The following is a 20652-nucleotide window of genomic DNA, read 5'->3' on the forward strand; positions in this document are numbered from 1 at the left end:
GACAGAGAAAGGCATAGATGGCTCTTTGGAGACCATCTAGGCATCCCAGCAGAAGACAGGGTGGTAGCAGGAAGGTTGGAAAGAAAGGGGACCTTCCAGATAGCATGAAAAGATAAATTTGAGGGTAATTAAGGGATGGGGTGCAACGGATGAAACACAGGCCAGGAGGGCAGCAAATGAAAGTAAAAAAAATTGCTGGCAAGATGACTAGAGCAGAGAGAAAGGAAAAAAAACCCCAACAAAACAGAGCATGAAAAGGATAAGCACAGCCATTCGGGTTTGGCAAACTGAGCTTGATGACCAGATGAGAAACATGGGGAGAAGCTTGTAGCTAGGTGGGGATGCAAAGAATGATTAACGAGATGATACACCATCAGGGCAATAAATTATGTCAGTTAGGTGCTGAGAACACAACACACAGCACGTAGCTAATCATGAGTTGGAGCGCTTATTAATTCACCCCAGCAAATGGGCTGTCAGTCAGGTTTGCCGAAGGTAGTGGCTGAGTCCAGGGTTACCTCGGGCTCATGGTGCCACCGAAGTGGGAGCATCTGCGAAACGAGGGAAAGAAAATGGAAAAGCGACTGACTCCCTGGGATACTCTGAAATATGAGGTGCAGCTGCAGCTGTTTTTGAAGTTAGGAAACCTTAGCTGCTCGTAATTATCTTCATTTCTGTATAGGAGTTACTTGCCAGCATGGCAATTTGCTGTTTGTTGAAATAATGTGGGATCCTGTGCAATCCCGGCCAGTGTTGCCTCGCCTGCTGGGTATCTGCTGTAGCCGGGGGTGCCGAGGCAGGATCCACACCAGGGGTGCACCAAATTCCTCTCAGTCCTGCAAAATCAGCGCGTGCCGAGGTGTGACGCAGCAATATGAAAGGCAGTAAGAAAACCATTGAAAAAGCAAAACAGGAGGGAGATGAAGAAAAGCACACATCTCTTAACAGAAGGGATAGAAGGGGCTGAAGGGTTCAACGCTATTGCCTCAGCCTTGCAAAGTGCGATTTATCAACAGGATGATTAAAATGAAAGCAGAATAGGAATAAGGAAGGTAGAGGTGAAAGGCCAGTCAGTTTGAGAAAGTTCAGTTAGTAGGGCCTGAATTTATCTCGGTTTATTTGCTTTGGCTAATGACTTAAGGAAGTTTTAAACTATTGGGTTATAATGGAGGACTGAGACAGCCCTGGAGGACTAGAGGAGATTAACAGTAAGCCCATTTATATAAAGCAGGACTTACAGGGTAGTTGATGGAGTTCAGATTCCTGAAAACTGCTGGGACAATCTATTAAACATCTAATTCCTATGGAGCTGCAGTACTAGTAGGATGATTAATAAATTCATACAGACCATTTATTAGAAAAGAATTGGTTTCAATTAAACAAAAAAGCTTTGTCGGGTTGCGGACCCAGAAAAGAGAAAGATTAAGATCGCTTGGCTTTAGTAACATTATTGACATTTCAATGTTGTGTCCAAGCAAAAGATGCTGTGGAAAAGCTTGCCCAGCTTGAGAACGGGTTACAAGAGGAGACCATGTCTTTCTCCTAGTGATTTCCGAAAAACAGAACTGTTTTGTAGGGATGCTGAGACCCATTTTGTAGGGGACAGGATCCTGCTCAGGGTGTGGCTTGGAAGAAACACATCTTCGTCTGCTCACGGTTTGCTGGGCAGTGCTGCCAGGGACCGCATGGCTGCCACGCAGGCGTGCCCCGGCAAGCAGGGACGGGTCGCGAGCCGACGCTTTCACGTCCTTCACTCGCCCAGCTGGTCCACGCTGAGCTCACACACGGCCACGAAGGCGTGGGTGACTCCGACGGGAGGAGCCTGCTGCCCAAACGTCCACACGTGCTTCTGCTTATTCCGCGTGGCGAAGGGGAAAGTCGCAGTGGTAGCCGCTCGCTTTCGGCAGCTGTCTGCTGCAGCGCGCGTTTCTCGGCCACTTCTTGCAACCACAGCTCCTCTTTATGCATCTGACAAGGCTTCCTGCTTCTTGACCGGTGCTTTTTCGCATAAAATGTTCTGTCTGCATTGCAAACAGTCAGGCTGAATACAGGACAGTTCGGGTGACAGTGCCAGTAATGCCTCGAGGAAACAGAGTTTGCATAAACCAAAGCGGACGCTTACTTATGTAACTGGGCATCGAGTCTCACTGTCAAATCCATGCCAAAACATCACTTTGCTTTTCTGTCATTCTTTACTCGGTGGGGAAGCTTCAATGCAAATATCTCTCCGAAGAGAGAAAAGACTTGAAACAATAATCTACTGTAAAAATGATACTCTTAAGATTTTAAAATTTACCTTTTGTTGGTCAAGGGTGATCAGTAAAACAAATCAAACTGTGCATGGCAAAAAAAAAAAAAAACAACCTGAAAAAAAAATTAAAAGATGGCAAGAGGTAGCCTGTAAAGTCTTCTGGACTGAAATAAGAGATAAATTTGCAAAGCCATCAAGGCCAGATGTCACGGCTCACGCTTCCACAGATGTCTCACGAACACTTAAAGCAGAGTAATGTTTGAGTACTTTAGGCACAGCACCAAGAGACTATGGATTTAGGAATGTTAATGTGCTACTGCTCTGAACTGATACACTTCCAAAGGAAGTCTCTTCCCATCTTTATTCAGTGCCTGGAACACCGGAGGCTCTAGTCTGCGTGCTGTTCACTTGAAACAGAGAAATGCTTCAGTGGAATGTAAAGGAACAGCACAGCTGGCTCTGAACTTTTTTAACATCCCCTTGTTTACATGGTAATACATATGGGACAAACAGTGCAGTGATATTATTTATTCTTCTGTTGATTTTTTTTCTCAGAAATAAAGAACCACCACAACCTAAGGAGGCTGGAAAAGGGCCTGTATAATCATTTCTCAGTGGGACACATGGCAGAAATCAAAGCCCCTGGACAGTTTCTTCAACTCAGCTTCTGAAGACTGGGTAGGCAGTTTTTGGTGTATAGAAAAGGAGGCTTAAGTTATGCTCCTCTTTCTGTTCATAGAAATAATAAAATTAAGGATAAAGCCAAGCATCAGTCATGCACCAAACTGCAAAATGGCAGTATTTCCCAGAAATTGAAGCAAATGCAAAAGAATTTGCTTTTGGGGTTAAGTGCGTGTCACTTAAATATAAATTCTGCAATGTGTAGCATCTGCTGCGTTCTTCTTCGCACAAAACCAGCTCTTTTCCAGCACACGCTCACACTGGGGCTGAAGTATTTAACAGCTTATAACAAGGACAATTTACCTGGTGGTATGTAGCCTACCAAAGTGTAAGATTTACTTTATGGAATAAGCAGTAGAGTACATGAAATATCGATGTTAAGGTCAAACACAGCATGTCAGGAGTCAGCACACAGGTACCCTTTTAAGGCAGTATGGCATCAGACCAAAATAAAATTACATTTTTCCTCCATGAAAGGAGCAAGAGTGAGAAAGAGAGAATTCTTCTTTGCCTTTGTCCATGACTGAAGCCCACAGACCCACTGTCTCCCCTTGCTGTACAGGAAAAAAGCAACCATTTTGTTTCTGACTGCATCAGAACATACACAGCCTCATGTATGGCTTGTCCAATTACTCTTAACAAATCAGGGTACACATCCATACAGTAGTAACCCATCCAAGCTCAGCCTATGCAGCATCAGGTTAATAGCTGAAAACAAAAACTGTCAGAAGGAAACCTTTCTGAGCTGGTATCAGCTGCCAAAGCTCTCACCTTAGTGAACCACAGCACACATGTGAGCATCTTATTTTAAGAAACGGTACTGTCATAATGTACAGCAGAGAGAAATACTACCAATAAAAAGATGAAAAAAATAGCACCATTGCTAGTGACAATATCAGAGAGTTGCTTATGTGCTCTGAGTAGCTTCCTGGATTAGTGAGACTAGGAGGGGCTCAGCAAAGCACCTGGGCACGCACAGCAGCCTATTCCCCACAGATTAACAAATTCACCAAATCAGCTTGGTCGCCCCAGGCGATGCTAAGTGGGGAAGCTGGTGATAAATGCTTTCCCCTTTGCTCGAAGGTGCCATACAGAACCCTGTGCTAACAGTGCACCCTTCTCCAAGTTCCTTGTCAAAGCTGGGAGGGGCGAGTGTGTGCTGCAAGCCCAGGAACACCCCGAGAGGGCTGAAGCCTGAACAAGCCAGAAGAGCAGTTGCCTCCCTTGCCCAGACTAGGCACCTGCAAAACGCCTGCAGGACCAGCACCCAAACACAACGCCTGACGTCACACAGGGCGCAAGGGCCTGACTGCCCTGGGCTCTCCCTGCTAGATCATTCTGCCTCCCAGTGCATTTGGCCAAACTAGGTTCAAACTCTGCAACCATAAAAACATCCACTCTAGTCATAGGGATAGTAAAGTTTAAATGGTCTTTCATTTTCAGCTTGGTTTTTTGGATTCTCTCCCATTCTTATCCCCATGCAAAAAAAGAGCTCTCGTGCTTCAAATTTTGAACCTGTGGTCCTTGGCCACACAAATGTCATATGGACATTTTTGTACTCAAGAAGCTGCTTCTGGGATGCTACTTGATTGCCAAGAAACTCTTGAGCTTAACCTGAAGAAGACTTCTATGTGAAAGACATGGAAAATTCCTGTAGAAGAAACTGAAAGTCATGTTTTTTTACTCTTAACTTACTCCTAGCTGAAGCACCTCTTGGGCAGCCAGTTTAATGAGCAGAAGCCATGTCCAAAAAAAAAAGAAAAAATCCTAGAAATCACAATGGGTTTAGAAACCTGCTTGCTGCACAAAGCAGATAACTAGTGTCCACTCATAGCATAGAAGGTGACATACTTTGGTGACAGATAAAAACATGCCCTGTTGTCATGCTCCAATTCAGCACTAACATCACAGTGAAGCACTAAAAGCATATTGAAGCTACTTCAGACAGGAAGCCCAAGGAGAGGGCAGGTCACCATTTAGACAATTTCATCGCACTGGAATGTGAACACAAGGTACCTTCGATTCTTAGACAGTTGTGCAACACTGTACATGGAACGAGCACCAGGTGTTGTTTCTGGATCGTGACCTTTAGCATTGTGTGTGTTCAGCTACGTGGGTAACACTACCCCAGGTCAACACTTCCAGGTGTTGATCCAGTCATAACCTACCTCCACGTGAAGGGCTGGCCTCTGTTCATAGGTTCTTCAGGCAGACCCAGAGAGCCATCTTTTCTGGTCTACGCTTTTTTCTAGTAGCTTCTGGTATTGCAATAGTCACTTTTCTCTCCACAGAGAAAAATTTAAAATAAGGTATTTCTGTGGAAAAGTCTTTTCTCCAAAAGGAGTAGGAAAAAAGTAAGTGTTCAGAAATGTAACCTGGGAAGTAGCACGAGTGCTTGTGACAGTGTTAAGATAAAGACACTGTAAACTACAAACCCCTTAACTTAGTACTCCTGCCAGAAACCCGTAAGATTTACCTTTAACCAATATTTACAATATGGGTAAAGATGTGTTTATTCTGTTATGTACCTGAACAGAGATATAAAGGAGAGACTAGCTTTGGAAACATCTCACAAGTGTATTTATTAGTCAGGAGCAATCGCTCTCAAAGCGTGACCCATTTCATACTTTAAATGGCGTTTCATTACACTGCAGCTGCACAAGCCTCTGTTCTCCCTGAACAGATGCTTGATATGCAGGAGGCAGCCTTTAGCACACTACTTATTTACATACATAAGTTCCTGGATTTGCTTAGGTTTGAGGGCAGTAGTTCAAGAAAAGTCTGTTTGTCTTAATCATTTGAAAAGCTTCTTTCTTTTCTTTCTCCACTGTTTATCGTCCACATCTTCAGTATCATCAGGAGGATCTGGTATTACAAAGCCATCAGTCATTTTATAGTACACTACTGTGGAATCTGACTCAACTATGGCCAAGGTAACTGACAGCGGGGTGTCGGGATCATCTTGTGGGAGAGATGCTTTCTTCATAATTTCTCTTATCCTAGAAGAGGAAACAAGCGGTTAGAAAGGAGTCCACAACCACCTAACGATGGCACAAAGGTAGAAGTGCACCATTGCTATTTTTATTCACCCTGGTTTTATTCTCCAAATTTGTCCTTACTAAAGAAAGTGCAGTATCTGTTCTAATAAAAATCCAAAGTCGTATAATCAAGCAACAAAATCAAGTAACAAAGAATCTTATAAAAATACACTCAGTTACATACATCTCTGCTGGAAATGGCTCAACACATGCTTCTAAGCTTTGCTTAAGTGTACTACTGTGCACATGCCTCAACCATCCTTCAACGACCACAATCATAACATGGCAATCTCTAATGGCCTTGTTTTCATGAGATTTTAAAAAATATATCCAATTGAATAACACATGGTGTTCAATTAGAAAACAAAATAATTAAGACTTGTTCCATTTGTAGAGATTAGTCTTCCAGTCTCTGTGCTACAGTTCTCTGCCAGACCGTGGAAGATGCAGGAACCCAAGACAGGTTTCTCTACCTCCCCGTCTAGACTAGAAGCCACAATCAAGACTAATGTTCTTCTTCAAGACAGTACAAATGTCTTCCTTAAAAATTCAAGACAAAGTTATGCAATTTTTCCTGTTCAGCTTATTTTAAGAATAACATGCCAGTTACTGTTCAGTTCAGAGCTGAGGACAACACTGATTCCTGGAGTCCTTATATTACTCTTCTGACTGGGGAGCAAGTACTGAAGGAGTGCAGTGCCCAGGGGCAAAACAGTAACACTCCTCACAGCAAGTATTTCCACAGGGAGCCTTCTCCTTCACCTAAAGGTCAGGTGCAAGAGGGCTCATCTGGGATTGCCAGGACAGGTTACACTCTTGGGAGAGGGCAGCTACGCAGTGAGAAAAATTGCCCCTTGCTTCATGTGCCCCCGAGACCTCATTCACCAGAAAACATGCATTTCTGAAGCTGGGCACTGTAGTTGAAAAGAAGGCTCTTTCTAAATGCATCAGCTTTCAAACTTTAATCATCATCTTCCTTCCAAACCTCTTTGATCCCTTAATAAAAGCCAAATGGAAAGTGGCAGAGAATAAGCAGCAGCCTGGAAAGGCTATGCTATTAAGCCCGTGACCCTCTTAAGTATCCATCTGTGTTCTGAACTGTTCATAATCCAACTTGGCTAAATTCAGTAGTGCCTTTTCTTTTGATTTCACTACTGGCCCATATATAATGCAAGGCAAGGCAATATAATATAGTTAGTCATTTCATGCAACAGAGATACTTAGGCTGTGAAAAGCCATATTCTGGTCCTCCTACAATCAGCACACTTCATAACAAGAGAACAAACTAGCAAAGAGATACTGTATTGGCCATTGGTAGAAGAGAGACACCTGCAAAAAAGTCATATTTCAAGCAATGTGACATTAACTTCTCTGCTCCCGCCACCTCACCACTGCTTTGTCTGCACATTTTCTTGGCAGGTGCCTTAGGCTCAGGGCCTTGCTGTGGGAACACTAACCGCACCGTGGGTATTAAGGAGAGCGTAAACACAACCCTGCCTTCCAAAGCTGTAGCCAATTCATGGATGGAGGTGCTCTGCAACAAAAAAGAAATGCATCCCACTATGAGCAATGCCTCAAATACAGCACAGCCTTCCAGTGAAAGCACTACCTACTGAGGGGGGTCACATGCCTGCTGGAGTTGCACCAGTAAGTACCGAGTGAATTGCAGGTGTACAAGCAGGCACCAGGACTGCAGTAAGCAAGGACAAACAAGCTGAATGTCTAAGGCACAGCAGTGAAGCACTGTACCTCTGCGCTGATGCTGTGCACCTTCTGCTCTTGTCACTGTTTCCAGCCCTCGTTTAGGGGTACCTCCACCACCACAATGTCTTGCCATAGCTCTGGCAGATGACAAGGGCCTGGGAAAGGATTCCAGATGTCCTTCCAGACATGCTACACATGCACAGAGCAAGAATCCCCTTGTCACATGCCAGTAGCTCGTGTCTGGAGGAAGCTCTGAATAAGTTGTCAATGGTGAGTCCAGGCTACTGGCAGAGACCCAGTGAGGAAAGAACTACCCATGGCTTTTATGAAGCAGTGGATATTAATCTCTTTCTCTCCTGGGAAAGTGAAATAGAAATAGCAATAAAAAGCCAAATAAAAGGGTACAGCTACCCAGGAGAGCTATTTTGGGACCCAAAGCAACCAAACTTGTGTTGAGTGTGGACAGTCCCATATCTGGATGCAGATTCAGGCAGTGGCCTATAGTCACCTGTCAGCCAGGGAAGAAGCTCCTTCATATTTTCTTCAGTAACTGTCACCATTTCTCTTCCTAGTCTATTAGGGGGATGGATGTAACAGTGAAGCATTAGATCTAGATTTCCCATCACTCATGATTTCTTCTTATACTGTCAAGCACAGACATCTGAACCTTTATTTCCCCTCATTTAGCACTTAGACTTAGAAGATGCACCATGATCCCAAAAATGGTCAGGTCCTGACAACAGATTAATGACATATCTTCATGTCCCTGTCTTACTTTCAGGAGACTGAGTTTCAGGCTTTATGTAAAGAGCACAAAGACATGCCATTGCCTCCGGATTATCTGCTGACACTGCTGTCCTCAGAGCATAATGCCTTCCACTGCATATGGGGAATCAGCCTCTATCACCATAAAAAATTACGACTGCAAATGCAAGATTCTCATCTTCCCAGTGTTCTCAACACAGGCAGCCCCAAAACAAGAGCTCTCATTCATGCATACCATGACTAGCCATAATGCAATGCAGCACATCTGCAGATTAGTGAGAAGGTATCTTTTAAAAGAATAAGCTTCGGAATTCAGGAAGTCTGTATCAGACGCCTGTGTTTCCTCTCATCCCCTGAAGGCATCACTGTTAGCCTCTGCATCCAGCATGTTCACAAAGTTTCTCTGCAGCAGCGGACATTTCAAAGAAGGGAGTCAGATAACATCTGGGTTTGTGCTGATTCCACTGCACTTGCTACGTGCCATGAACAGAAAGATGAAATATTGCAGGAAGTGTATAGGTTTTTTTAATCCTTTTGATGTTTCTAACACTGTCTATGGAAAAAAAAAACAAGCAAGAAGTGTTCTTGGCCTTCTGAAATTCTTAGAAATACGTGTTTGACCTCCTAAACAAGGCAAGAAGCCTTTATTTCAAGAGATACAGCTCTCTAGGTTGCCCATATCACACAACAGCTGCATTCAATGACTAAAACAAAGTCTTAAACAAGAAAACTGTATGTTAACACCTTCCCCCAACAGAGCTAGCTGACTTCATTTACTAAGTTAATGGTTACAGATAAGCTCCTTAATGACCATCTGCTCCACCATACCAGCGATGTCATTTATAAAAGCTGGCTTTTGCTTAAGTAAAAGTGGATTTAATGTTTCTGAAAGTGTCAAACGTTAGAAGCCTCTGGGACAGAGAATTTCAATACATCCAGTACTTTGGCATGCTCCACCAACAGTCTTGATAACCTTTATTCACCAGCATCCTGACCAGCCTTTTCCTCATGAATCACAACTGTGTTAGGACACATCCTGCAAACATTGTTCCCATTGATACCAAAGGGTCCACAATGACTCTGGTTTTGGTTCCACAGCCTTTACACATTATGGTCCAACAGCATGAAGTTCACAGAAGCTGTGGTGTCAAGCATCTGGCATAGACTGGCTCTACCTGGATCCTCCTTTTCAACAGGCGTTCAGGTATGCCCACTCCACTGGCTAGACATGAAGTTTTAAGCAGAATGTAGAGACTTAACATGAGAAAAGGTGCAGCTGAGAAACAGTTAACACTGTTTTCCAGTGTCTGAATAAAAGCTTAGCATGTTTTCACTACAGTCTCAAGTAAAGCCTATGTTGGAAGAATGCACCATTTCACTTTGTCATCTCCTGAAGGACACTATACAACACAACACTCAGTCACCTTAGTAGATGTTCATCCACAGGCTCTGCCTTGTTCGTCGCCTTAGACTTGTTCTTCCACAGGCTCGGCCTGCCTAAGAAGACTGGGGACAATGCACCCTACACATGCAGCCTTCTCAGGATTTATGCCAATGCCTACCTGGTAACAAATAAAAGGCATCTAGAGCCCCAAGAAAGCACAGAGAACAATCAAGTGTGCGTGCTGCTGCATGCACAGTGATAAGTCTATGAGTTAAAACATCCTGCAACCACTCCTTTCCCTTCTCTCCTCCCCCCCATGAAGAAAAGCCATTGAATGTTAGGCAACACTGAAGCTTTAGGTTTTCCCACACAAAAAAAGGTACATATCAAACAAAGGCACTGTGAAAGAAAAATAACATACATAAGCTAGGGGAACACAGATACCACAAGAAACACTAGAAAGTTTTATTTAAATCCCATAAATAGAATATGACCAAATATTTTTTTTAGTAAGAATTCTCCTCTGTTGCAGATCATACAGGCCAAAGTTTTCAGAAGAGCTTGAAAACCCATCTCTAAAAACTGATGGCATCTGAACATTTGCTGCAAGCTAGGAGCTGCTCCCACCAAGACAAATGCAAGCAGGACAAAGCCCTCAGTGTCCACCTAGGAAGGAAGGTCACATTCACCTCACATTGCAGGAGATGAAAAAGATTTCGTCTCAAACACTGAAGAAGACACTCTTATACAAAAGCAAATACCTGCTATTTCTAAAGCCCTTTGCATCAGAAAAAGGGCTTTAGAAAAGGCTTTCTAGATACCTACAAACCACAGTCAGCAGAGGTTGCTTTTTTCTACAAAGAATTAGTCATAAGAGCAGGTCTAACTTACTTAACATCATGCAAGGACCACTGCAGCTAAGGTAACAGCACTATGAGTGTCATCCTACATTTGCCTTTACTGCTGCCTTCAAACTAAATGGCAACAGTGAACTTACCTGGTCTTCTATTGCTGTTGCAATTAATAGCTTAAAAACAAAACAAAAAAATCCATACAAAAGAAAAGAGGGAAATTTTCCATCTTTCCCCCATCTTGATTTTTTATTAACAAAAGACTTTTCATACTAGGTAGGCCTTCAACACACATCAGAAATCTGTACCATCTTTCCTAATGGTCTGCTCCTAACAAAATAACATTGCCCTTTTGGCTTCACAGAAAAAGGCAAATGACTGGTGAACTTCAGGCAACTGTGGCTTGAGGTTTTAACTGACTGTCCAAAAACTAAAAGAGAACAGAATCATAAAGGAAAGATAACATGGACGGACAGTTTTGTGTTGAACAAAAGAGTATTTCAGTGATATAATCCCATGCAAGTACCTCTGAGAAGCAGCGGAAACACTGAGAGCTCAGAGTAGTTTTATGGAGGTTGCATAGTACTCCATTGAGCTGAAATGGAACTACTGCCTTCCCTACCATAAAAGCCAAGGGCTTTCAATCTGCCCTTTATACTTGGATGAATAATTCATTGCAGGCTTGGCCAGCCCAAACAGCTCCCTCGCCTCCATGCAAGGCAGGGCTGGAGAGTCAACACAAGTTGGTCTCTGTACCGCTACACAGAGATCGTTACTCTGTGCATTGGAGTGCACCATTGTACCAGACTTGTTCAGATAGGCCCCATGACAAGAGAACCAAGGCAGAGGAAAACTCCTGTAATGCACAATACCTTGAATTTAGCCAGCACTACAAAAACAGGGCAGCATGGCTCACCATCAGGAATGCTGCTCCAGACATTGCTGCCTGCCCTGCAGCTAGATTAACCTAGTGCCTTGAAATATATGTGAAGAAGCATGTGGTGGTGGTGGGAGAAGGTGTAAATGGACACTGCTATTTCTTGGGATTTGTTTCCAAACTACAGGAACATGGGATGCTAGAAGAAACTCATGGTTTTGTAATGGAAAAAAACCCAACAAACCAAAACCAAAAAACCGAAACAACCAAACCACAAAGAAAGCACCACATGGCTTACTGGTCAGGAAAAGGAATTGAAACCCCAAGGAATATAAAGTCATTTTTTCCATGGAAGTTGAAAAAGGAAACAAGACAAATCACGCAAGAGGAAGGAATCAGAATTCAGCAAAGTTCTACAAGATACACCAACTATAAGACATTCAATCATAGTACTGCATAACCAACTCAGCCGTATGAGCCAGATCAATCACTTTTAAACTACAAATAAAGAGTTTGCGTCTAGAAGCCACTAGTTACATTTTCAATGTGTGATTTACTGTATGACTAAACTGAAATAATGCTTATAGCAGAAGAGCTACTGACAAAACTGTGAAGAGGATGCAAGATAAGGAGCATGTCACACTTCCAGTGCATTTAAAATAGCAGTGCTTCTTATAAGCAAAACCACTTCAGATTAGAGGAAGATCTATTTCACAAACTACAGATTTAGAAGAGGATAAATTGCTTCCAGTCCTCAGATTTGCTTCTAAGGATGCTTATCAGCTTTAAAATGAAACATTTATGTATTCTTTTTCCAAAATTAAGTTACCATTTTAACAAAATAACCCTTCCCCTCTTAGCCTAAACCAAACTTTGCAGTCTCCATAACCTCATGCAACTGACTTCATCCTTCATTTCCAACACTTGCACACAAAAAACAAATAGGGCAGTGACATATCATTAATCTGACAGTCTATTAGTAACATTTTGCTTAGACAATGTTATTTGTCTAGGACAGACAGCATGTAATTCCATTAGATCCAGCATCTAACTCCCTGGTCCTTGGAAGTATCAAGGCTTTCAACGCTATCTAGAAAATCCAGCTGTCAACACTGTGAGCTCTCCTACACTTGCTGAGCTTGGTTTATGCTAGTCATTTCTGCCAGCTCTGAAGCATGATTACCTGTATTTAACTGCTTCACCCTCTCTGGGGAGCCACAATTCTGGAATGTGCTGACAATTAGGTACTTGGTGTGCACAAAGGTGTTGTCTGCAGTAGTGAACGGCAAACATGTCCCAGCCAATGGACCTATGAATTCCTTCTGCAAGCATGAACCACTGCTAAGTTCAAAGGCATACAAACACAAGGTTCTCCAAACCTCAGCCAGCTGTGTGTGGTTGAGAGAGTGGTCCAAGACAGACAGAAGTTGCATCTTAATTCTCCAGGTCTTCACTCTCAGAAGATCCAGCAATCTTCATTTTAAGAGCATGCATGCACAGCATAAAGCCACTTCTCAGGTTGTATGAGACTACCATTTGCATTGGTAGTCGCTTTGCTCCAGACCCTGTAATTTTGCAATTCAGCAAGTTACTGTGCAGCCTTACACTGGCAGGGCAGGATGATCAGCTTCCATCAAGCTGTTTGTAGAAGTGGACAGTAAGCTTAGCAAGCAGAACTGCGTTTGCCTTAAGCAGTTAACTGTCACGCATAAACTAGACATGATGAAATCTTATAATAGGCTAAAAAACATTGAGTGGATTTTTTTTTTGTAGGGCACTCAGATTTATCATTTGCTTAGGTGTCTTTCTGGTAATTTCCACAGCAACTTTACTACAGCCTTTTAAGGACAGTCCTCCCAGTGTCAGCCAAGCAGGAATCTTCATGAGACACCTGGGAAGTCAGAGCTTCGCTGAAGTGGCTTTGAGAGGAAAACCACCCCTGCAGCCCCTACCCAGGCCTTACTGGTTAAGCAAGGAAATGCTGCCCATAAATGCTGCCATTTGCTAGTTGCTTTTGCAGTTAGCACATTTCCAGGCCCATCAACGAGGACAGAACTTTTTCACCTTCCCAACCCCCTCCAATGGCTTACTTTCAACATTGAACTGCATTTACTTGCACTCATACCTCTTCCTCTACCTTTGGAAGGTAACGCAAAAACCCAAAGCATTGCTTTGAACAAAACAGCAAAGTAGCTAAGTACAAAAGCCTTCCTGTCTACCTACAGCTTGGTAAGTCAAGTGAGAAAAACATCATTTAAGAGATCACATACCTAACAAGCCTCTTACTACCAACAATCGCAACAAAATATTCATGACTGTCAGAACAAAGAGGCAGTAGTACTGCAATACATTTTCCAACTCCTTCTGTAGGATGCCTTTTTAATGGCCTCCCTCTGTGCTACGTAACTTTGAGCTACAGTTATTGTCTATACCCCCTGTTTTTTGCCTACTGTTCCAACAAGAAGCCAAGGAGTTGATGCTGTCCTTTACAAAGACTGACCAGGCCCCTCCGATCAGTGCTGACTTGCCAATGAAACACCAAGCATGTATATGCACATACACATTCAATAACAAAATACAAGCATATACAATGTTCCTGCCTGACAACATCTATGGGTATCAAGCGCGTACAGGCTTTAATGGACTCATCCAGCATTACACCCCAGTATTCAGCTCATTTTAGTGACAATACGCTCTATGTAGTTACTCTGTAGCAAAACCCAGTCACAAACTGTACTTTTAATCAATGTGATGCATTCACTCTTTGCTTCTCTAACACACACCCTTCCAGTAATGGATTCCATCCACACTGGTGCCAGAAGCAGAGCAAACAGTATCACCACAGTACAAACAAGTTCAGAGGCTCCAAATGAAAAGCTCCAATGAAACAGTAAAAGATAGGACATACATGCAGTGCAATATCTCACCGTCATTAAAAGCCAATTAGAACATACTTGCTGGCATTGATCCAATGTCAGGAACCAAAGTTTCCCACATAGGTGGAAACCTACTACATTAAACAAGCACAACTCCTCAACACATAGGCATAATTTCTTAAAGATCCCATATCCTAATTTGCTGCCTTCTTTCCCCACCTAAAATCTATTTGAACCTGTGAATAGCAGTGTGTCCCTTTCACACACATACAGCGATCTGCTTCTTGCAGAGAGGCTGGATGACACTCAGCATTTCATCCTGCAAGACCTCTCTGCAGCTTTCCTCTGTTGTGGAGATCACACCCTATTTCTCTGTATGACCAAGCCCACAAGAGTGATTGACCAATATCTGCAAATGGAAGATCTTTTCAGCATGTAGATAATACTCAAATCCATCAATATCTAGTAAGCCATTTTCTTCCCCCTCACAAATATGCTCTTAGGAAAACACATAGCAGAATCAAGATGGAAGTCTGTTTGCAAAAGACTGATCTGTCACTTCTAAAACCTAAACAAAACAAAACAAACAAACAAAAGGCAAAACCCCTAGCATGTCTAAAACATCATTCCTAGATTGCGTGCACACACACACGTCTGCTAAGTGCAATTCATTAGCTACCTGCTACTGTGTCAGGCTGCTGCCCGCAGAGCAAGAGGAAACAGCAAACACCAGCAAGATCTGTAAAGCTAGCCCTAAGCACACACTCCTAGCAAGAGTAGGAACAGAAGAAACTGAAAAAATGTACTACCATATGATGCAGCTGAAATAGTTCAGGTCTTCAGATACATCACAGGAAAGAATGGCAAATACCAGCAAGAGAAGGCAGCCATCATCAGAGAGTAAATAATACTGTGTGTTTGAGGCTGCTCTAAGGGCCAGTTAAAATATACTGTAAAATCACTGAAGTGGAATTTCTCCAGGCTGCAAATATCTGTAGTATCACCAAGTCATAGCTGTGTTGTTCTCCGCTTGAGAATTACTTAGTCTTGCATGCGTAAGGCAAGTAAGTCAAAAAAATCACAGCTCAAGGGACAGTTAGACATTAGACTCCACATAAGCAAGAGGGATTTCTGGTTGAAAGTAGCCAAATTATACTTTCAAAACAAAGAGGAAATGAAACAAAACACACCAGGCTTATCCATAGAGTCGACAATGAAAAAAAAAAAGTTTATTCTTAGACAGGTCTGAGGGGCTTTCTTTCCCCTTAGGTTCTTTAAAGCCCAGTGACACAAATCTACTGCTAGATTTCCCAGACTACAAAAAAGCAGCACAAGAATGTTCAAAACATGAGCTGTGAAGGTCTTGTATTCTAAACTTGTCTCTCAAACATATACTTTGATAACAATTGTTACCTCCTAGAGCATAAGCAACTTCTAAACAATATGAAGAGTTTATCAGCAGGAGGCATCAGTTGTTGTGGGAAGCTGACAAAGGCCTACCACTCTCAGAGAGGCAGAAGCAGAGGCTGATGCAGCTTAGAAAATTAAAGGAATCTCAACTTTGCACGTACGTTTGCAGCACCCAAAATAACTCTGCTCACAGGCTGAGGTATTGCTTTCCTCTGATACTCCTTTGTCTCCTCCCCCTTCCCCTCTTGACCAAGGCATCAGCAGCCTGTTAAATATATCTGTTCTTCATTCTATCTTATTGGTCACACGGGCCAAACACTGACCACATCCTCACCTCTCGTGGCTTAAAGATATGTGCACAGGTACCGGCACCATCACTTGGAGACTGTCCTGTTCTCTTTCACGGGCATGTAAACATACAAGTTGCAGTTCTGCTACTCCGACGTGCTTCACTTCATGCCAGTTTCTCCCTAGAAAGATTCATCATCAATGATAAGGACCAGAACACAAAACAGAAATTTTAATCACTCAGATATCAAATTTGGTATGTAAGTTAACATCTAAGGTTCTGTTTTTTCTCCCTCTCCTCACAGGACATTTCCCATGAGAGACAACTACCCCATTCAACTGTCAAGTTTCCCTTCTGAGAAACAATCCTGTCAAAGGAACCCACAGGAACAGTCCTAGGCTGCTGACTCCAGCGCTACACTGATTGATGGTGAATAGGGATCTGCCTGACAAAGTTTTGTTTCAAAAAGGCAAAAAGGATGACAAAAACCATCTCTGTCACCGCCAACATAAAAGGGTAATCCAAACTTGAACTTTATCAGCACCCTAAACTGTGAAGAAGCAGGTGCTAAAACCTTGATTATTGATAACATACAGTTCTTCCCTTCTGCTTGAAGGGATAAGGCTAAAAGTTTCTGCTGCAGAACTACAGGGGCCTTGTCTTAAAGCCTATCAAGGCATTTTCTTCAGAGGTGTAACAATAACAGACACAGTGCTTTCTGGCCTGTAAAATCCCTCCCTTCCCTGATCTTGAGAACCACCAGCCTCCAAGAGAAACTGAAGTATTTTTATTAGGCTGGCTGCCTGCCTACACACAGTCCCTTTTCAACAAAGCCAACGTGGGAGAACTGCAGGCAGAAGTTTATATATCACATAACTCTGCTCCACTCTTACAAGACAGCGAAAGACTACACTGCATTTGTCATAATTATTGCCACCAGACCTACAAATTATCTTCTTTCCTACAGCAATCCTGCCCTTGACAAAGAACAGCATCCTAATCAGGCCAGCACACATCAGCCATTTGCTAAATGGTAATCAGTAACTTTGACATTAATTTACAAATGAGGACTCTATTACCAGCACAACCAACTGAACTTGTAACTTCACCTTTCTGTGCTCCTCTTCATTCCCCTACTCCTCTTTTGCTTTTTTTCCATGCCAAGTGTCTTTGCCCTGGAACACCTGCACCCGTAACCGCTGGACAAAATGGGCCCTCATCTTCATAAAGGCGCCAGCTAGGCACAGGATAGAAATCTTCAGCACCAAAATGCCATCTGTTTCTTAGGTAACCGTCACTGCATTATGTTTCAAAAAAGAACGCCAAGGACTTTTGTAGGAAATGTCTTGCTAGTGCAAACTTTAATAGCACCTAAAGGCAAATACATTTGCTGGGATGTCTACCCAGTCACTTCATTGAATTACCTTCTAAGAGGTCCAGGTATACCACAAAAGCAGCATAGATTTGAGCACTGTCAGATATATCAAGAGACATCATTTCTGTGAACTGAAACCCAAAAAGTAACGTTGGTGAAGGAAAGCAGAAGTTATATTAAGAATACACAGACCAAACCCAGAATCTGTACCCAGCTATCTAAACCACTGAAGTCTGAAACCAGTTTTAAGGACCAGCTGGCAATTAAAAAGCAGGACTTGTTTTCTGACTGTATCTTAAGACCTCTCTTTTCCACATTCCCCCCATTTCGGCGCTTAAGAAAGCAAGCCAAATAAACAAATAAATGAGGAATCACAACTATTTCTGGAACAGATCTAGCTTTGTGGAGAAGGGCTATGAATTTTACCTATTTTTGCTGCAGTACATCAACATAAGATGACGGCCAAACTAAATACCTCCACGTTTTCAGTACGCTAAAAATTAAGATGGAGTCAAAGTTTAAGACGCTTGCGTTTTCCAGCTGTGATTTCGGCATTTACTACCTCGTCCCCGACTAAAGCCGCCATTCCCCAACAACCCCACCGGCTCTCCTCACGGGACGGCAGGCGAGCCCCCGCAACAGACCCAACATAACGAAACCCGTTGTATTAAAATCTCCTCCTCCAGCCTCCCTTCGGGAGAGGGGGGAACCCGCCTGACCGGCCTCTCGGCCTCGGGGTGCCCCTGGTCACCTACGTGCGCCCCCGACCCGAGATGCTCCTCAAAGCCGCGGCGGGGGGAGAAATCCTGTCAGGGGCCGGGGCACGGGGCACGGGCGGGAAAGCGAGACCCACCCCCCGCCCCGAGCGACCGACGGCTCCCCGCCTCACTCAGCGGGGTGGGCTCTAACAGTCGCCCCCCTCCCCGCCCCTCAGCGCCCGAGCGCCGCGCTCCCCCGCCCCGCGCACAGGCCTACCGTGGGGTGAGTCGCCATCCAGTTGCCGCCAGCCCCCCCCGCCCAGTCCCCCTGGCCCCCCGACTCCCGCCCGCCGGCGGAGGTCCCCCCCGCCGGGCCGCAGCCCCCCTCCGCCGGGCCGGCCGCCGGCTCCATGCGCTCGCCGGTGCAACGCGACTTCGCTCCGGGCGGCGCCACACAGCCGAGCGCTCCCCGGCAACTTGCGGCGCCGGTCCCGTTCCGCCTCCGTCCCGTTCCGCCCCCCCCCCCCCCCCCCCCCCTCCCCGAGCCAAGACTCTGCCTCCACCGCCAGAGGTGCTGCGTTAAACCCTATTTACGGCCAGGGTGGTGTAGATACACCTCATCACAGTGGGTCCCTTGGCCGTCCCTTTTTCTAATTGCAAGGTCTTGTTTGTCGAGGAGGCTTGGGGGTTGCCGATAACTACCTCAAGCAGGTAGCCCAGAAAGCAGGGCCAGAAACCGCCCTGTCCGGTGCGGAGACCCGGCGGGAGAGACGAGGCCGTGAAAGGGACGTGGAGCTTGGGGAAGAGACGTTTTAGGGGAACAAGGCAGGGTTTATAACCCACGCACACATTTAAGCCTGTTTGCGTTTAGAATATGTTCTGTGGGCTGTGGGGAGCATCTCAGAAATACGTCACGTGTAGGTTTCTGTAGAGCCCCTCCGCACTTGACTCTTTTCATCACGACTCACAGGTGCCATTCAGACACCACAGGACTGTCCGGAGTTCCCTGGAGCCGCACCCGGGTCCAGGGGCCTTGCCACCCGTGCTGTCGGCATGGGGCCAGCGGAGCCGCCTGCGAGGCCTGCCTGAGAGAGGTGGGCCTGTGGGGCCTGGGGTGGGTGGGAGGGAAACCTGGGGAGCTGGAGTAAAGGGGCCAGCAAGGGAAAGGAGCCATGTAGGCATCAGTGTAAGAGATGGAAGATTTCCATGTCGAGGGAAAGAGGGGAAAATAATCCTGGGGAGAGTAAACTGTAGGTGAACATAACATAAACCTAATCTGAGCGGAAGTCCACTTGGAAAGAGAGAAATGCCTGGAGAGAAAGTATGAAGGAAGAAGAAGAAGCAAAAGCAAATAATGTGCTATTAATGTATGGTGTCCAAAGCTTTTATAGGCTGGTTAAGAGATTCAGGTTCAAGGTATTGTTATTAAAAGCATCTTGGACTGCTTGACTTAGAAATATCTCCGACTTCCGGCACTATATGGTTTGCCTAATGCAAAGTGTCCCAGGTCTGGCTTACCAGCTCCATCTGTCTTGGCACCTCTTTTGATAAATTTCAAACACTGGGTTAAATGAAGTCAGGCCTGTCTCTTACAGCATTTTGAATAGCTTCAAGCTGGTGTCCATGCACAAAAAAAGCTGCATGCTGTTTTTAGCAGATATACAGAGCATATTGTAACATCAGATGAGAGACTGCAAAGCCCTTGCTTGTGTACTGTGCTTGTTCTTCATCAGGCTACACCAAGAAAAATCTGGCTGACGTTGGAAACTGACAAACAGCTACACGGATTAGAGGAAATACGATGTATGATCTTGAGATGATCAGATTGATGCAGGGCCTAGTGAAAATGAACAATGTTGTCTTTAACCCATCTTGTTTATGGGCTTAATGATTATTATATAATAAAGCATCGATGAAAATTAACCTATATGTATTGAGTACATAAATTGGTGTGTGGTTTGTAGCCACAGGATGTCATATTGGGGCCAATCTTATTCAAGCAATTTTGAGGAGGTTGGCTCAGAAGTGAAGAAGCAAATGAAATGGACTCGTCTGTAGATTCTTGTAGGTCTGAATATATGATACGCTTTACCAGAAGGATGGATCCTCTGTTTTCTACTGTGTGGGAAATGAATCTAAATTAGAAGAAAGCTGCGTCTCAGAGAATTTGTTACCCGCCAATCCAAGGGAGTATGCCACTGCCAGAGACAATTCTTAGAGCTGGACTGTTCTTTGTTTGGTGTGGATGTTTAGAGGAGGCTGAAACAAATGGTCTATATTTTATTTCTGTGGGACTTAGGTCTGCAAAAAGCTGTTTCTTCCCCAAAGCTAGAATATTTACATCAGGGTGGTTAATTGTCCTGGGCAGCAGGATTGGGTCTTAGCTTAAAAAAACCCCAGGATATAATTTTGGCTACTAATAAAGAAGTAAAAAATGTGTACAGATTTCTTTG

The 20652-nt window shown here is 44.1% G+C and overlaps 1 protein-coding gene across 2 annotated transcripts; it reads right to left on the reverse strand.

Moving 5' to 3' along the window:
- Nucleotides 1-5436: 5436 nt before the first annotated feature.
- Nucleotides 5437-18569, reverse strand: TSEN15 (tRNA splicing endonuclease subunit 15). 2 transcript variants are annotated; one of them, XM_049808851.1, is made up of 4 exons: nucleotides 18477-18569; nucleotides 17551-17632; nucleotides 16172-16307; nucleotides 5437-5931 (listed from the first exon to the last, which is right to left on the reverse strand). In XM_049808851.1, the coding sequence occupies exons 1-4, from the start codon at nucleotides 18492-18494 to the stop codon at nucleotides 5727-5729; spliced, it is 441 nt and encodes a 146-aa protein (XP_049664808.1). In that variant the 5' UTR covers nucleotides 18495-18569; the 3' UTR covers nucleotides 5437-5726. The 2 variants fall into 2 exon arrangements, with proteins under 2 accessions (XP_049664808.1, XP_049664809.1); XM_049808852.1 differs by lacking the exon at nucleotides 18477-18569 and adding an exon at nucleotides 17928-18341.
- Between the last annotated feature and the right edge of the window lie 2083 nt (nucleotides 18570-20652).

Source organism: Accipiter gentilis, chromosome 8 (genome assembly GCF_929443795.1).
Source record: "Accipiter gentilis chromosome 8, bAccGen1.1, whole genome shotgun sequence".
In the NCBI taxonomy this organism is placed as follows: domain Eukaryota; kingdom Metazoa; phylum Chordata; class Aves; order Accipitriformes; family Accipitridae; genus Astur; species Astur gentilis.